This window comes from Chiroxiphia lanceolata, chromosome 26 (genome assembly GCF_009829145.1).
Source record: "Chiroxiphia lanceolata isolate bChiLan1 chromosome 26, bChiLan1.pri, whole genome shotgun sequence".
NCBI classification, from domain to species: Eukaryota; Metazoa; Chordata; class Aves; order Passeriformes; family Pipridae; genus Chiroxiphia; species Chiroxiphia lanceolata.
In genome coordinates, this window is record NC_045662.1 from 6,539,173 (window position 1) to 6,556,759 (window position 17,587).

Here is a 17,587-nt window from a genome sequence, read left to right on the forward strand (position 1 = left end):
GGTCCTAATTTGGGGTGGGGGCGGGAGAGAGGGGGATGCGGGGAAGGGGGGGAACACAGACGACTCGGTTCCTCCCATGTGGGCGTGAGGGGGGTCAGCGGAAGGGGGACACGCGACGTGATGCTCCCACGTCGGTTTGGGGGGAAACTGCGGACTGGGGGCAGGGGCGTGGAGAGACTCGGTGCCCCCCGCGTGGGCTTTGGGAGTTATCTGTGGAAGGGGAGGGAGACTCGACATAATACCCCACGTGGGCGTGGGGACTGCGGGTTTGCGGCGAGGGGGACGTTGCCGCGCGTGGGTACCGGGGGGAGAGGCTGCAAATTTGGGGTGGGAGTTGCGGTGCCCCCGCGTGGGCATGGGGGGGACACAACTGGAGAGGGAGGAGGACACACGGGTGTGCCCGCACGCCCCTCCCTCCCCTCACCTGCGCACGCAGGTACGGGGAGTTGGTGATGGGTGAAGGAGGGGGTGCGACCCCTTTAAAAGGGGGCGTGTCCGGGTGGTGCCAAGCCCCGCCCACGCCCGGCCCGGCCCCGCCCCCCCGGAGCGCACCGGGCCCGGTGGGGCGGCAGCCGCGGCTACGGCGGCCGGTGCGGGACATGGCGCGGCGCCGCCACCGCCCGCTGCTGCTGCCGCCGCTCCTGCCGCCCCTCCCGGCGCTGCTGCTCGGGCTCGGCCCGGTGCTGCTCGGAACCGCCGCCGCCTTCAACCTGGACCGCACCTTCCCCGTCCTCAAGGAGGGGGGCCCCGCCGGCGCCTTGTTCGGCTTCTCGGTGGCGCTGCACCGGCAGACGGAGCGGAGGGAGCGCAGCTTGTGAGCGCGGGGAGGGGAAGCCGGTGATGCGGGGAGGGGGGCATGGTGGGGGTGGTTGGGGGTCCCGTGTGGTACGGGAGAGAGGGGAGAGGTTTACCTGGGCAGTGAAACCCCCCACAGGGGGAGGGTCCCCCGTGGGATGGGGGAGAGCGGGGAGAGGTCCCCCGGCGGGGAAGGGTCTCCCGTGGGATGGGGGAGAGCGGGATGGGGTCGCCCGGGGCGGTGCGGGGTGGGTGCGATGCCCGGTGGGATCGCGGTGGGGGAAGGCGAGAAGAGGTTTTACCTGTAGGGCAGGGATGTCCCCGTGAAGTGGGGGAGGGTTCGAGGGTAGAGGTGTCTCCCGTGGATCGAAGGGCTCTCCCGTGGGATGGGATGTGCGCGGTGGTTGAGACCCCCGTGCGCTGGGGAAGAACGAGGAGACGTTTACTTGTGAGGTTTGTGGGGGGTCCCCCATAGGGGAAGGGTCCCCCGTGGGGTGGCGGGGAGTTGTGAGCGGTCCCTGTAAGGGTCTGGGTCGCCCGTGAGGTGGGGGAGAGCGGGGAGTGTCCCCCGTGGTGGGGGTGAGGGGTCCCCCCATGGAACGAGGGTCCCACGTGGAGTGGTGGGGGGTCCCCATGGAATGGAGAAAGGGGGGGTCCTCATGGGAGTGGGAGGTCCCTGTGTGAGGGCAAAGGTCCCGATCCTGCCGCCGTGGGGGCGGGGGTGCACCTGGAGGAGGAGGAGGAGGAGGAGGAGGAGGTGGGAGGGGGGACTCTGCGTGCCGAGAGAGGGGTGCCCGGGGGGCCCAGGTGCTGGGGCGGGAGTGGGGGGGCACCCTCATGGCCCAGAGCCCAGCTGAGGAGGGGTCCGTACTCTCCAGTGGCTCCTCGGGGGCTTGTCCCCCCCCCGTCCCCTGCTCGTGGCTTCTTTGCACCCCGTTAGTGGTGGGGTGACGCGCCCCCCCCGCCCCCCCATTATTCCCTGAGTCCCAGTGACACGGGGAAGGGGGGTCTGGCAGGACAGCGGGGACACCCCGTGTCACCCCTGCTGGGCTGGGAGCCCGACAGCCACCCCGGGAGATGGAATCCCCTCCCACCGGAGGGGTCCCGGCCGGCACCGACCCTCCCCGGGGCGGTTGCGAAGTCCCTCGTGTCCCCCCTCGGCTCCAGCCGCTCCTGGCAAGGAGGCCCCATTCCCGTTCCCGGGGAACCTGTTGGACTGTGGTTCCTGCTGCCAGGCAAAGCCCCAACAAAAGCCCTTTTCAGCCGGAGCATTCCCCGTGCGATCCCACCGCTGTCACCCGCCGTGTCCCCCCGCTGCCCCCCCGCCCTGCCAGTCCCCCACCTCCAGCATCCCTGTCCCCCATCCCTCCTGGCCGGAGGTTCCAGCCGCGTGTCCCTGCCGGGGTAGCGCTCCTCCGCAGGGCTTGGGCTGGGATTTTCCCGCTCAAGGGCACAGGTTTTTTGCTGGATCACCCTCCCGCGGAACTCCCACCTCCCGGGGGGTCCTTGGGAGACCCGGAGGGCTCCTTTTCTTTTTTTCCACGGAGAAGGGACTGGCAGCAGCTGCTTGGACGGAAGGCATGTGCTGCTCCGCATTCCAGAGATGCATTTTGGGCCGGCGGCCCCGCCGTGGGATGGGTTGTTGTTGCTCCTGTCCCGGGAGGGAGTGAAGCTGTTCCCTGCGGAGCAGCTGGTGGGGTGCAGGACCCCTCCTCCCCCACGGGGGACACGCTGGCTCCCACCCAGGGCCGGGTTCTCCCTGCTCCGGTGCCACGGGAGCAGCTGCCGGGGGGCACCGAGCTGGGGGTCCTGGCTGGCACCGGGACAGATCGGCTCATGCCTCCCCGAGTGGCTCGGGGCGGGATTCTGGGGGGCCTTGGCCCCCCTAGGCAGGGACCTGCGATCCCTCCACCTGTGCCACGTGGCCCGTGCGAGTCCTGGCGTGATCCGGGTGGGGTGTGGAGGCTCCGCCGGCTGTGGGGGAAAGGCTTCAGAGCCGGGATCCAGCCGGGAATTTGCACCCCCATCCCCCTGGGAGCCCTTTGCTGCCCGTCCCTGTGGTGGCGGGGGTTGGAATGGCGCGGGGTTCTCTCGTTCCACGGGGGTGTTTCCCCCAAACTGGGGTGTCAGAGCCGTTTGGGGCGGGTGTGGCGGGGTGGCACCGATGCGGGGGTGCCCCCTGAGCGCCCCCATCCTTCCCCTTTCGGGCCCGCAGCCCCATGGGTGTGCCGCCACTCCCCCGTCACCCCGGTGCCGGATGAAGGCTCCTCTGCCCTCTGCTCTCAGGTGCAGGGTGGGGACAGGAAAGGGACGTTTCCTGCCACCGTCATCCCTGATACGGTCCGCGGGGAGGGGGGGTGTCTGTGCTTTTTTTGGGGGGCTCACCCCGTGCCCTCGCTGCGAGGGATGAGAACAGGACAAGAGGGATGCTCTTGCGTGGATTCATGCCGCTGGCATTCCCAGCCTTCCGGTGGGGTGTGGAGCCGCTTCCCGGCCGGGCGCTGGCGGGGGGCCAGGCTGGCACGGCACTCCCCCCCCCCTCCTTCCCCATTCCAACCCCGCCGTGTTTTTCGTGTCCCTTGCAAAGGTTTGTTTGCTCGCCCCTCCCCTGGCCAGGTGAAGGCGAGCTGGAAGCGCGGGTGTTTATCAGCCGTCCCGAGATTAGGAAACTCCTTCTGCTGCCCGTGTCCGGCCGCTCCCGTGGGCTCCGGCCGCTCCCCTGGGCTCCTGCTGGGAGGGCTGGTTTGGCCTGTGCTGGTGGGACCCGGCGAATCCAACCCTTCCCTGAAAAACACGGGGAAACTGAGGCACGGACCATCCGTGCCAGGAAAACCGAAGACCCCCCCGAATCTGCCCCCGGGGGGGAGGCAGCACCCACATCTGCCCCCCTTGCGTGTGCCTCAGTTTCCCTCTGTGTGTGCCTGATGCTCGGGGGTCTTCCTGCTCCCAGCTGAATGGGGAGGAGGAGATCGCTCTCCTGGCTGGATTCCCGGTTTTCCCTCCCCCTCGGCTGGGATTCTGCGGATTGCTGGAGCTGGCTGAGCTCCCCCTGCCTTGGCCCGAGTCCGCCGGGGTCCTGTGGGGTTGTGGCTGCTTGGCAGGCGGAGGAGGGGGGCGGATGTGGGGCCGGCATCCCGGGGGTCATCCATCCATCCATCTGTCCGTCCTTCCGTCTGTCCAGCCATCCCTCGTGGTGTCCAGGAGCCGTTGCCGGTTTCCTGAGGGGACATTAGTGGATTTACCTGCTTAGGGCCCCCCCCACTGTAAGCAGAGTGGCATTGAGGGACGATCCTCTCCCCGCAGCCTTGGGGTGGGTGGGCTATACTGGAGATCCCTGTTGGATGCTGCTTTTGGGGGCTCAGAGGGGTTGTTTGGGACCCTTTGTGGAGCTGAGCGCTCAAACCTGGAGCATCCTCCAGCCCTGGTATGAGGTGGGGAAGTTTGGGGAGGGTCCACTGTGCCATTCCTGCCTTTACCCAGGGTGGGGAGAGCAGGATGGGTGTGGTGTGGAGCCCCCCCCTTCCTGCCTGCTCCTCCTGTCCTGGCACCCTCACCCCTGGGAGAGGGATGAGGTGCTCCCCACACTGCCCAACTGCTCCCTGGGGAGGGGGCTCTGAGGCTGTGGGGCTGTGCTGCTGTTGGGGGGAACACAACTCCCCCCCATTACAGTCTGTGCTGTGGAGTCTGGGTGGGATCCTCTGCCATCCTCACCTCTGTCACCCCTGCAGGAGTGGCCTCATTTTGGGGTCCCAGTGCCCAGACCCTCCCACAGCCCCCCTTCCAGCTCAGCCAGCGCTGGCAGGGAGCCCCCCCCGCCGCTGTCCAACCCCCCCAGTTTACCAGGGCGGATTAGGACGGAGCACGGCCTCACATTCCTGCCTCCCTCCCTTCCCGGCTTCCCCCTCGCGCTGCTGTTTGACCATGTCCAGCCTAATCCCAGCTCCTCGTCCCCTCACCCCAGCGGGACCAGTGCCACAAACTGGTCCCGGCCTCCCCGGGATGGGAGCTCCAGTCCCCCAACCCCGGCTCTCCAGGTGGCTGTGGGGACACGCAGCACCTTGGGGTGGGGGATGCCCATGGGTGTCCCCCGTGTCTCTGGTGGGACTCCGAAGCCCCCAGCATCCCACACTCCCCCTTTTCCCAGGAGCAGAGCCTGCGGGTGGGCTGCCGTGCCGGGAAGTCTTGGCTGGAGGCAGCAGGATGCCGGAGCTGCTTGGCTTGGGTGGGCTCCCACCCCCCGGGACCCGCGGGGAGCCACGGTGGTGGTTGGGAACGGCGGGGGTCTGGCTGAGCCGGGACCACCGGGGGAGTCTGGGGGCACCCCCTGCCCGTGGCACCCCCGGGGCAGCACCCGAGGGTCCCGCTGGGGTTTGAGGTGTGGGGGCAGGACCCCCCCGGGTTCTCCCTCCAGCCCTGAGTCACAGCAGCTGCACTGAGTCACTTCCCCTCCAGGTAAGAGGGGACAATGGTGCCCCTTGTGCCCCCCTATTGAGGGGGGTGCAGGAATTAGGGGAGAATTCCTTTGTGCCGAGCTGCAAAAAAAATCCGGAGGCATCGTCCCCCGTTATTCCCTTCCCTTCGCAGCCAGTGGCTCCCCCTTTCCCGGGAGCAGCTGGCATCTCCATCCTGGCATTCCTGGGGGGGAGGGGGGCAGACACCCCTATTTGGGATGAGCAATGCCGCCCCCCCCCCCCACCTGCAGCGCGGGGCTGACTCAGCCGGTGCCGCCGGTGGGGCCCGTCACGGGCGCGGGGGGGCCCCGACGTGCCGGGGCGGGGGCTGCCTGGGGGCCCACATTCCTCCGGCGCCTGGGCTCGGAGTCAGCCCGCCCCGGCCCGCCCGGACGTGCCCGCGCTCCCGGCCCCGCATTGCTCAGCCTTCCCGGCACTCCCTGCCCGCTGGCGATGGGATGAGGACAGCGGGATTTGTCCCTGTCCTCGCTAGTGGCCCTACTGAGGACTGAGCAGTTGGTTACCCCAGTGCTTTCTGACAAGGTCCCCATCCCATCACTACCCTTCCCAGTGTCAGTGGGATGGGATCAGCAGGATTTGTCCCTGTCCTCGCCAGTGGCCCTGCTGAGGACTGACCAGCTCTTTGCCCCCCTGTTCGGATCTGGGGGCTGCAGCCACTACCTGGGTGCTGTGCCCCCCGCCCCGTGTCCTGCCTGCCAGGAGGGACACACTTCCTCTGCTAGCACGGCCTCCTCCACACCATTGTCCTCTCGATCCCAAAGGAATTCCTGGCGGAAAGGCTGGCCTTTCCGGAACCCCCGGGCACACCGAGTCCGCCTACCAGCCCCCAACCCCAGGTCCTGCTGCTGCCGGGGGTCCCTGGCATCTCCCTGGGGGTGGGAGGTGTGTGGGGAGTCCCTTCAGCATCAGCATAGGGCGCTGTGGGGTGGGTGCTGCATCCAGCCTGGAATGGCAATGCCCCCCCCCGCATGGCAGTGCCGTGACTCAGCCGGGCCGTCCCTGCCCTTCCAGGGGTCTGAGTCACCCCCGGGATGGCGCTGCCTCCCTTGGGATGCCCAGTGCTGCCCGGATGCCTTGTGGGATGAGGGGAGCTCGGAGCTCATCCCAACTCGCCCTCCCCATCCCGGAAGGTTGTCCCAGCGTTCCTTGGCACGCAGGGATCGCCTGTCGGCGGGACACGGCACAGCTGTGCCGGGGGCTGTGCTGGGGGCTGTACCGGGGCTGTGCCGGGGGGGCCGCGGCCCCGCTCCCGGCTCAAAGGTTGGCCGGGAAGGGCCGTGGGTGTTTACACAGACACGGGGGCCCTGGGGCTGGTGATGGGGTGCTGAGCAACACCCCCTGCCCCAGTTTTGTTTTCTCTGAGGTCTTTGGGGTCAACCTGACTCCTTCTTGCACCCCACTGTGCAGCAGTATGGGGGGCTCACCCGTGAGCCGGGGCTGGGATCAGGTTTGGGAAGGAGAGGGCAAGGAGTGAATCCATCAGCCTGACCCCCCAGTCCTCTAAGACCTTTCAGCTCCTTGTGCGGCCTTTCAGCTCCAGAGATGGTGTTGGGCAGCCCCCATAATTTGGGGGTCAAGGTGTCATATGCTCCAGGTCCCCTCTGAGCACCTCCTCACCCCACCACCCCCTCCCCAGGGCATGCTGGGCTTTCTCCCCTCCTAAAATGAGCTGGACTTTGTTGGGGCGGATGGACCTGCTCCCCTCAACCCACCCACCCACCTCCCTCTCTCTGTGCCCCCCCAGGCTGTTGGTGGGGGCCCCCCAAGATGCGGAGCCCGTGAACGGGACCCGGACGGGCGCCGTCTACGCCTGTCCCCTCACCGCCTCCACCCGCGACTGCCAGCGCCTCGACATCGAGCTCAAGGGTACGAGAGCACCCCAGGGCACCCCAAATCCCCTCTGGGAACGGGGAGGCCCCGCTCTCACACCGTCCCTTCCCCCCAGATGAACCAGACAAGGCCATCATCGATGACATGTGGCTGGGGGTGACGGTGGCCAGCCAGCGGCAGCCGGCGGGGAGGGTGCTGGTGAGTCCATGTGCACACACGTGTGCCACCACCCCATGTGTGCCACCACCCCGTGTGTGCCACCACCCCGTGTGTGCCACCACCCAGTGTGTGCCACCACCCAGTGTGTGCCACCACCCCGTGTGTGCCACCACCCTGTGTGTGCCACCACCCAGCTGCTGCTGGGCACGGCTGCACAGGGACACCAGGGAGCTGCCAGTGCTTCCATGTGGGCCTGGCACGTGTCCCCGGCGTGGTGGCACCAGGCAGAGGTGCTCCTGTCACCTCCGTGTCCCCTGGAGTGGGCGCTGTGGGGTGACGGGTGGTGGATGCCGGTGGGGGTGAAGTGAAGCTCTCGGGTGGCGAGACAACATCCAGCTCTAGAGACCCTTACATCCTATAGACCCTCATCCCGTGGAGACCCTCACACCCTACAGAGCACCTGTAGGGGATTACACCCTATAGATCCCCAAATCCTATACACCTCCCACTTCCCTCTCGCCATCCTGACACGGGGCTCAGGGCGAGGGGTTCCCCCTCCCTTTTGGGGGTGCTCCCTCCCTTTTGGGGTGCTGAGCGGCGCCCGCCGTGCCCGCAGGCCTGTGCCCACCGCTACACCAAGGTGCTGTGGTCGGGCAGCGAGGACCAGCGGCGCATGGTGGGCCGGTGCTACGTGCGGGGCAACGACCTGCGGCTGGACCTGAGCGACGAGTGGCAGACGTACCACCACGAGATGTGCAACGCCAACACCGACAGCGACGAGACCGGCATGTGCCAGATGGGCACCAGCGCCGGCTTCACCGCCAACATCATCTACTTCGGCGCCCCCGGCGCCTACAACTGGCAGGGTGAGGGCGGCTGGGGAGGGCAGGGGCGGTGCCCCCTCCCCGGGGTGCCCAAACCTGGGGGATCCCCGTCCCTGGGATGCTCATACCCTCATACCCCCTCGTGCCCTCCGAGCACAGCGCAGGCATCCCCTTTCCTGGCGTGACCGTGCCCCCGTGTGCACCTCCTTCCCCCGGGTCCCCGTATCCCCGTGGGCACCCCCTTGCCTGGGATGCTCACGTTTCTCTGGGCACCACCGTGGGTGCTTCCTTCCCCACAGTGTCTGTACCCCCACGGGCACCTCCTTCCCCATGGTGCCTGTGCCCCTATGGGACCCCCTTCCCCAGGGTACCCGCACCCCCACGGACACCCTGTGCACACGGATGTGTTTGCACATGGATGTGTTTGCACACACACACACATATGTGGCCACATGGACACCCTGTGCACACAGATGTGTTTTCACACAGAGGTGTTTGCACACAGATGTGTTTGCACACGGATGTGTTTGCACACACACACACACGTGGCCACATGGACACCCTGTGCACACATATGTGTTTGCACACGGATGTGTTTGTACATGGATGTGCTTGCACACGGATGTGTTTGTACATGGATGTGTTTGCACACAGATGTGTTTGCACACGGGTATGTTTTCACACGGATGTGTTTGCACACAGATGTGTTTGCACACGGATGTGTTTGCACACAGATGTGTTTGTACACACACACACACACGTGGCCACATGGACACCCTGTGCACACGGATGTGTTTGTACACGGATGTGTTCTCACACGGATGTGTTTGTACATGGATGTGTTTGCACACAGATGTGTTTGCACATGGATGTGTTTGCACACACACACACACACACACACACACGTGGCCACACATGTGCTCACGTGCCAGGGAGCGGTGCCAAAGGGGGGGAGAGGGGCTGCCCCCCCGTGCTGTGGGGTTGACCCCCCTCGCTGTCGCAGGCACTGACTACATGTTGCAGCGGGAGATGTGGGACCTGCACGACTTCTCCTTCCCCAACCAGAAGAATGGCAACACCTACATAGGTGGGGGCAGCGGGGCAGGGGGGGCCTCCCCGGGGGGGCTTTGGGGTGAGGAGGAGGTTTGGGGGCTGTGGGTTTAGGGGGAATGTCGGGGGGGATGTTAAAGGGGTGGGAGGGTTTAGGGAGGTTTAAGGGGTGGTGTGAGCGGGGTGATGGTGGTACCATGGGGACGTTGGGGTGTTCAGGTGGCTTGAGGGGGTCACAGAGGGGGAATATGGGGGGGAATTCAGGGCAAGGAGGAGGTTTGGGGGGTGTGGCTTTAGCGGGAATGTTGGAGGTGGATGTTAAAGGGGTGAGAGGAGTTTAGAGAGGCTTGGAGACCTCCTGGGAATGGTGTGAGTTGGGGGCAGTGGTGGCACCGTGGTGACATCAGGGTGTTTAGGAGGCTTGAGGGGTGTCACGGAGAGTAGTTTTTGATAGGAGGAGGTTTGGGGGTTGTAGATTTGGGGACAACCTTTGGGGTGGATGTTAAACGGGTGGAGGGAGTTAGGGAGGCTTGGAGACCCAAGTGGTGACACCAGGGTGCATGGAGGGCTGCAGGGGCTTGGGGTGGGGGGACATGGGGTGTGGGGGTCTCTGGAGGTCCGTGCTGTCCCTCCCTCCCTGTGGGGGTGTCGGGGGAGTCCGCGCTGTCTCCCCCTCCCTGTAGGGGTGTCGGGGGACACGGGGTGTGGGGGTGTCGGGGGGTCCGCGCTGCCCCCCTGACCGCGGCGCTGGCACAGGGTACACGGCCGAGGTGGGCAGCGCGGTGCTGCAGCAGGACGCGGTGACCATGGTGACGGGCGCCCCCCGGTACCAGCACACGGGCGCCGTGTACCTGCTGAGCCGCAGCCCCCAGCAGAGCCTGCACAGGAGCCTCCTGCTCCCCGGCCCGCAGGTCGGCTCCTACTTCGGCAGCGCCATCGCCCTGGCGGACCTCAACAACGACGGGTGAGGGCGGGCAGGGGCCGGGGGGCTCACCTGGGGTGTCCTGCGGCTCACCTGGGCTGGGACCCCTCAGCTCCCAGGGCATCCTGCAGCTCCCAGGGGTGGGGGTCTCACCTGGGACATCCTGTAGCTCTCGGGGTGGGGGGTCTCACCTGGGGCATTGTGCAGTTTTGGGGGGTCTGGGGTCTCACCCAGGGCACCCTGCAGCTCCCAGGGGTGGGGGTCTCACCTGGGGGCACCCTGCAGCTCACCTGGGGTCTCTGTGGGTCCTGTCATGGTGGGCACAGCTCTGGGGGTGGGGAGGTTTTTTAGGGAAGTACTATTTTGGTGGCTCTGGGGGGGTCTCCACCACGCCGGGTGTGTCGGGGTGGGGTTGTGTCACAGCACCCCAATCCCAGCCGCCCCCTTGTCCCCACAGGTGGCAGGACCTGGTGGTGGGGGCTCCCTACTACTTCGAGAGGAAGCAGGAGGTGGGGGGCGCGGTGTACGTGTACATGAACGAGGTGGGGGGCTTCCAGCTGCACCCCAGCCTGGTCCTCACCGGCCCCAGCTACTCCGGGTTCGGCTTCGCCCTGGCCAGCATTGGGGATGTCAACCAGGATGGATTCCAGGGTGAGGGGCTGGGCACTGCTCTCTGGGGGGGGGCTGGAGAGCCCCCCCACTGGAGGGGAGGTTGGGGGGGTCCCTGGAGAGGTTTGGGGTGAAGAGATGGAGATGGGGGAGGATGCATTTAAAGTGGAGGGGAGGGGCTTGAGGAGGTGTGGGGAACCCCATCCCTGAGGGGCTGACCGTGCTCTTCTCCCCCCAGATATTGCTGTGGGGGCTCCTTTTGAGGGGTATGGGAAGGTCTACATCTACCACAGCAGTGCTGAGGGGCTGCAGGACAAACCCCGGCAGGTAATGGCCCCATGGGGGGGAGTCCCTTCACTGTGGGGGGTCAGGGCTCTGGACCCCCTCACCGGGGTGTCAGGGTTCCAGATATCCCCCGAGCATCCCATGCTCCAGGGCAGGATGCAGCGGGTCAGTCCCTGGATCTGTGGGGCTGGTGAGCAATGGGTGACACCCCCTTGCCCCCCCAACTCCAGGTGATCAGCGGGTCAGACCTGGGCCCCACCAAAATAAAGACCTTCGGGTACTCGCTGAGCGGGGGGCTGGACGTGGATGACAATTCCTACCCGGATCTCCTGGTGGGCAGCTTGAACGAGCGGATCGTCCTGCTCAGGTACAGGGGCAGGGACAGGGACGGGGACAGGGGGACAGGGATGGGGACAGGCATCCTGCAGGCCCTGCCACCCCCAGTGGGGCTCAGCCCAAATCCACCTCTGCCCAGAGCTCGCCCCGTGATCAACATCCTGGACAAGACCTTCACGGTGACCCCCAGCAAGGTGGACCCCGCTCAGTGCACACAGAAGTCCTGGTGAGCCCCCCCCGGTCCCCCAGTGCCACCCGTGCTGCTGGTGGCACGCCTGGCTCCACTCACGGCCCCTTTGCCCCCCCAGCATCACGGTGACCCTCTGCTTCTCCTACAACCAGAGCGCAGGGGACCCCAAGTACCAGGAGAGGATCAGTGAGTGCGGGGGGTGCGAGGGTGGCAGCGGGTCCCCCCCGGTGCTCCTGCAGGGGGGTGACATCCAGGGGAGGACGTGCACACCTCTGGGGGTGCCCGGGTGTGTGCTGGGGGCACACGCGTGTGTCACACCCTGGCCCTGCCCTCCCCGCAGCCCTGGAGTACACGCTGGAGGCGGACAAGGACCGGCACCCGCCCAGGGTGAGGTTTGCGGGGTCCCCGTCTGCCACCTACACCGGCAGCTTCACCATGCCCGACACCCGCTGCCAGACCCGGGAGCTCCTGCTGCTGGTGAGCGGGTGGGACTGCAGTGGGAGCGGGGCTGGGGCTGCGGGACTGGCTCCTGGGAGTGGGGACAGGGATGGTGGGAATGGCAAGCTCGGGAAAGAGCGAAATCCCACCCTCTTTCCCTCCCCTTTCTTCCTCTCCCCTCTCTCCTCCCTCCATTCCTTCTCTCTCTCTCCACCCATCTCCTCACCCTCTCTCCCCCTTCCCTCTCCCCCTTCCCTCTTCTCCCCTTCCCTCTCTCCCTTCCTCCATTGCTTCTCTACATCCCACCTTCTCTCCCTCCTTCCCTCCCTTGTTTCCCTCCCTCCTGTGATGAGTTTGTTGGGTCTCACAGCAGGCTGTGAGTAGGAGGGGGTACCCCAAAAGTGTCTCAGGGCTGCCTGGCTGTGGTTGGAGCTGCAGTGGGGGCCAGGGAGGGATCTGTGAGAGGCTTTTTTGTGACTCCCACCACCCCTCAGGACAACATCCGGGACAAGCTGCACCCCATCGTGCTCTCCATGAACTACTCGCTGCAGGAGAAGCCCAGAACATTCCAGCTGGGCCCTCACTCCCTCGACTCCTTCCCTGTCCTCAACCAGGACCAGTCCCACGAGAACGAGACCAAGGTGTGCCGGTGGGGAGGGGGATTCTGGGGTGTCCTGGGGGGCCACGGGGGCTCACAGGGACATCCCTGTCCCTCCAGATCGAGTTCCAGAAGGAATGTGGCTCCGACAACGAGTGCTACAGCAACCTCCAGCTCCAGAGCAGCTTCGTCACCGACCAGAACCAGCCCCTGCCCAGGTGACAGCGGGGCCCCCATGTCCCCACCCACCCTGGGAGGGGTCCCCGTCCCGTTGGGATGTGCTGAGCCCCCCCTCCGTGCACAGGCTGAACGGGACTCAGGTGCTGCAGTACAGCCGGGACGTGAGGAAGCTCTACCTGAGCATCAACATCACCAACACACCCACCACCCCCTCCAATGGCGAGGACGCCCACGAGGCCCTGCTGAACGTCACCGTGCCCCCCAGCCTGCTGCCCTCCTCCATCCGCCCAGTACGTGGGGGGGACCCCCGGACCCCTCCCCAGCTCGGGGAGGCACCAGGAGCAAGGTGGGCTTTGCCAGGGGGTTCCTCACCCTCTTCCCCTGCCCGCAGAGCGGAGCCTGCACGTTCGGGGAGACGGTGCTGTGCGAGCTGGGAAACCCTTTTAAGAGGAACCAGAGGGTGAGTGCTCCCCCCCCACCCACCCCCAACCCGTTTTGGGGGGTCAGCAGGCAGGTGGGGGTCTGGCTGAGCTGCTCCACGTCCCTTCTGGGTGCAGGCAGAGCTGATCATCACCTTCGAGGCCATTGGGATCATGCTGGACACACGGGAGGTCTTGGTGTGGCTGGATCTGTCCACGTGAGTGGGAACGCCCTGGGAAGGGGGGGGCCTGGCGGGCAGGACGGGGACCCCCTGCTCCCCCTGGGAGGGTGAAGGCTGTTGGGATGTGGGAGATGCTGATCCTGGTGCCTTGGCAGGCAGAGCACCCAGGAGGACCTGCAGCCTGTGCTCGTCAAGCTGCTGGTGGACTACAGCATCCAGTCCTCACTGAGCATGTGAGTACAGCCGGGGTGTCCCCCCACCCCTTGGGGTGTTCCCCACCCCTCTGTGTCCCCTCCATCCCTTGGCATCCCCCCCACCCCTCTGTGTCCCCCCCACCTGAGTGTGGCTGTGTCGGGAGCAGGCACAGCCCCCCGTGTCCCAGGAATGGGGCAGGGGCTGCCCCCTCTGCCCCCCACACCATTCCTGTCCCCATCCCGTTCCCAGAGCCTCCTCCCATGTCCAGTCCTACTTCAGTGGGGTGGTGGTGGGCGAGTCAGCCATGAAGCAGGAGCAGGACGTGGGCAGCCCCCTCACCTTCGACTTCCAGGTGAGCCAGGGGTGGCCGGTGCCAGAGGGGGGTGGATTTGGGAATCCTGGTCTCCACCTCCCGCTCTGCTCTGCAGGTGACCACCAAGGGTGAGTCCCTGGGCTCCTTGGGCACCATCCTGCTGGGGTTTGAGTGGCCCTACGAGATCCCCAACGGTAAATGGCTCCTCTACCCCACCGAGATCCTGGTCAATGGCAACGAGAGCTGCCAGCCCCCCGGGGGGGTCATCAACCCCCTCAACCTCACCGTGAGTCACCCGCTGCTTGGCCCTGTGTCCCTGCCCCACTCCGTGGCTCCTTCCAGCCCCACAGAGCTGCCTGGGCTCTGATGGGGCTCGTGTCCCTCCCCCCAGCTCCTGCAGGACCAGGCTCCCTCCCGACAGAGACGGGAGCTGGAGCCCCCCGAGCCGGCAGAGCCCCCCATCACCTTGGCCACCGCCAAGAAAGCCAAGTCGGAGACGGTGCTGGTGAGTAGGGGGTGAGGGGGAGTCCAGCAGCACTTTCCCCCCACTGGGACCACTGTTCCTGCTGCTTCTTGGCACCAGTGTGGTGCTCTGGGGACTCGGTGCCCCCCTGAGCTCCCCCGTGTCCCCCAGAGCTGCTCCGAGGGCACCGCGCGCTGTGTGTGGTTCGAGTGCCCCCTGCTCCACACCCAGCACCCCAACACCTTCACCCTGCGGGCCCGAGTCTGGAACAGCACCTTCATCGAGGTCAGTGCCTGGGGGGGCTGCAGGGGGGGCCAGGGCTGGGCTGGGCCCGTGGGGATGGGCTTGAACAGGGCAACGAGTTTGCCGGGTCTCGGCTCAGAAGATGACACCCATCCATGTGTGTGTGTGTCCCCCTCCATCATCGGTGTCCTCCCCACGTGGTGTGTCCTCCCCTCTCTGTCACCTGTCCCCCCTCTCTGTGTCCCCCATGTCCCCTCTCTGTCACCCATGTCCCCTCTCTGTGTCCCTCGTGTCCCCTCTCTGTGTCTCCCATGTCCCCCCCTCTGTCCCCCGTGTCCCCCCTCTCTGTCCCCCGTGTCCCCCCTCTCTGTCCCCCATGTCCCCTCTCTGTCCCCCGTGTCCCCTCTCTGTGTCCCCCGTGTCCCAGGAGTTCCGGGACTTTGACCGGGTGAAGGTGACGGGCACCGCGACGCTGTTCCTGCGCTCCCACGTCCCCACCATCACCATGAGGAACCACACCGTGCGGGTGAGCGGCACCAGGGCCTTTCCTGGGACACACTGGGACACACTGGGATGTGCTGGGATGCACTGGGAGCTCTGTGCCCCAACGAGGCTCTTCCCAACCCCTCCAGTTCTCCGTGGATGTGGACTCGGAGCTGCAGGAGGAGCAGCCGGCCGAGATCGCGCTGTGGCTGGTGCTGGTGTCGGTGGCAGCCGGGCTGCTGCTGCTGGGGATCATCATCCTCCTCCTCTGGAAGGTGAGGGGGGACCTGGATTCCCTTCCCAGGAAGGAGAGGGTGCAGGACCTGTGCTGAAACCTCACAGGCTCGTGCCACGGGGGGCTGCCATCCTCCCTGCCTGGTGAGGGGTGAGCGGGAGCAGCGGGTGGAAGGTTCTCCCCCCAGCTGGAAGGTGCCCCTGTGGGTGGAAGGTGCCCCCCCAGGAGGAAGATGATCCTCCCAGGAGGAAGATTTTCCCCCCCAGCTGGAAGGTGCCTGGCTGCAGAGCGATGAGGAAGAGGAGCACAGAGATTCCCAACTTCTCTTGGGGCACAAAACCTTTTGGGATCCACAAAAACACCCACTCAAAGAAGGGCTGGATGATGGCTCCTCCTTCCCTGTGGCTCCCTCCTCCCCCTCTGCTGCAGGGACTGGGGGACCCCCACAGCCCTCTGGGGACCCTTCAGCTCACAGGGGACCCCTGTGGCCTCCTTGAAGCCCCCACTTTCTGCCCAGAAGGGTCTGCAGGACCACCCACCCCGCAGGCACTCTGGGGGGCATCTCACCCTCCGAGGGGTGACCAGGAGCCCCCCAGCCCTCTCCAGCCCCCCCTGACCCCTGTCCCCTTTCTCGCAGTGCGGGTTCTTCCGGCGGGCCAACACCCGGGCCATGTACGAGGCCAAGGGGCAGAAGGCGGAGATGAGGATCCAGCCGTCGGAAACCGAGCGGCTCACGGACGACTACTAATGGGGGGGGCACCCCCACTGCCCCCCCGGGGCCCCTGCGCCGCCCGCTTGGTAATGCCAGCGGCATCCTCCTCCTCCTCCTCCTCTCCTCTTCCTCCTCTGTCTTATAGGGTCGCTGTAGGGCGCGGGGTCTCTCCGAGTGGCTCCAGGAACTGCCGCTCCCTTTGCCTCTGCTCTTCGCCGCCTCGTGGGGGGTCTCTGTCCTTCTCTCCAGCCATGCCCAGCCCCACACTGACCCTCCTGCCTTCTCTGTTCCCCCCTTCCCAGTGTGACTTCTTCCAGCGGACCCGCTACTACCGGATCATGCCCAAGTACCACGCGGTGAGGATCCGGCAGGAGCAGCGCTACCAGCCCGGGGGGCTCCTGCCCCGTCGCCGCAAGAAGCACTGGGTGACCAAGTGGCAGGAGCCGGAGAAGTACTACTGACCCCCTGACCCCCCCCAGACCCTCAGGGGACTCTGACTTTGCACAAGTGCATCTCCCCCCTGCCCCTTCCCTGCTCCCCCCCTTCGGATGCGGCTGCAATCCGGCGTTGGCTTCTGCACCTTCCTCTTGCACGCTCGTGCCTTGCACGCCGAGGGGGGAGACCCCTCAAATGTGCCCCCCCCTTCCTCCTGTCGTGTTTCCCCATGTGCTGCTGGGCTCACCGAGTGCCTTCACACTCCTCTCGTGTGTCCCAGACGCACGTCCTGGCACGTGGGGACACGTCCTCACACGCCAGGACACGCTCGCCCCCCTCCCCTCGTCGCTGGGTGTGGGACCCTCTGCTTTCACCCCCGGGCTGGGGCCTTTGGGAGCTCATTCCTTCCTCCTCCTCTTCCTCCTCCCCCGTGTGTTCAGCCCGTGTTCGGACGCAGCTTTGGCTTTGGGGGGTACAGAGCATCAGGCCGTGTGTCCCCCCCCCGTCCCCCTCACCCTCCACCCCCGCGGGGGGTTAAGTTATTCCATGTCTCTTGTCGGTGTTTTGGTGTTGAGTCCCAGCGTCCCGTCGGTACTTGGGGGTGAGTGGGGAGGAGGGGGTCCTGCGCCCCCCCAGCCCCTGCTCGACCCCCCCTCATTCCTTCCCCACCGGGGCCAAATAAAGCCTCGCTCCATGATTTGTAACTTCATGTCCACTCTGTGTCTTGGCTGACAATTGATGGAGGGGTGCTCGGGGGGGGAAGAAAGGAGTTTTTGGGGGGTAGGGGGCAAAAAGGAGGGGGGGCGATGATATTCCCTAGAGAGGGCGAGGGAGTGGGGGTTTTTGGGGGGTTATAGGTGTGTGGTGGGAGGGTAATACCGTGGGGGGGGGGGGGTAATGACGGGTCTGGGGTGGGCTCAGACTCCCTCCCATCTCCCTTCAGGGCTCTTGGGGCGTCCCAGGCACCGGGGGGGCTGGAGGGCGTTAAAGGAGGCGTGGCTAGCCTAGAGGGGCGTGGCGATCCAACTATGGGGGCGTGGCTATCTCGATGGAGAGGCGGGACCCACATCAAGGCGAGCGGTGATTGGCGGTGGGGCGGTGATTGACGGCGGGGCGGGACCAGCGGGGAGGCAAAATTAGCATAAAGGAGGCGGGTCTTCCCTCAGAGCGGGCGCTGATTGGTCTTGGGGTGGTGGTTGACGGCGGGGCGGGACCAGCG

General features: G+C 66.3%; 1 protein-coding gene across 1 annotated transcript; it reads left to right on the forward strand.

Moving 5' to 3' along the window:
* The first annotated feature begins 599 nt into the window (after nucleotides 1–599).
* Nucleotides 600–17,077, forward strand: ITGA3 (integrin subunit alpha 3). Its single transcript, XM_032711068.1, has 25 exons — nucleotides 600–814; nucleotides 7,012–7,133; nucleotides 7,213–7,295; nucleotides 7,873–8,122; nucleotides 9,084–9,167; nucleotides 9,887–10,094; nucleotides 10,510–10,703; nucleotides 10,900–10,988; nucleotides 11,177–11,313; nucleotides 11,422–11,508; nucleotides 11,591–11,658; nucleotides 11,813–11,949; nucleotides 12,405–12,551; nucleotides 12,629–12,726; nucleotides 12,813–12,978; nucleotides 13,080–13,148; nucleotides 13,246–13,325; nucleotides 13,445–13,522; nucleotides 13,734–13,836; nucleotides 13,913–14,083; nucleotides 14,189–14,302; nucleotides 14,432–14,545; nucleotides 14,931–15,029; nucleotides 15,136–15,261; nucleotides 16,236–17,077. The coding sequence occupies exons 1-25, from the start codon at nucleotides 600–602 to the stop codon at nucleotides 16,392–16,394; spliced, it is 3,198 nt and encodes a 1,065-aa protein (XP_032566959.1). The 3' UTR covers nucleotides 16,395–17,077.
* Nucleotides 17,078–17,587: the final 510 nt, after the last annotated feature.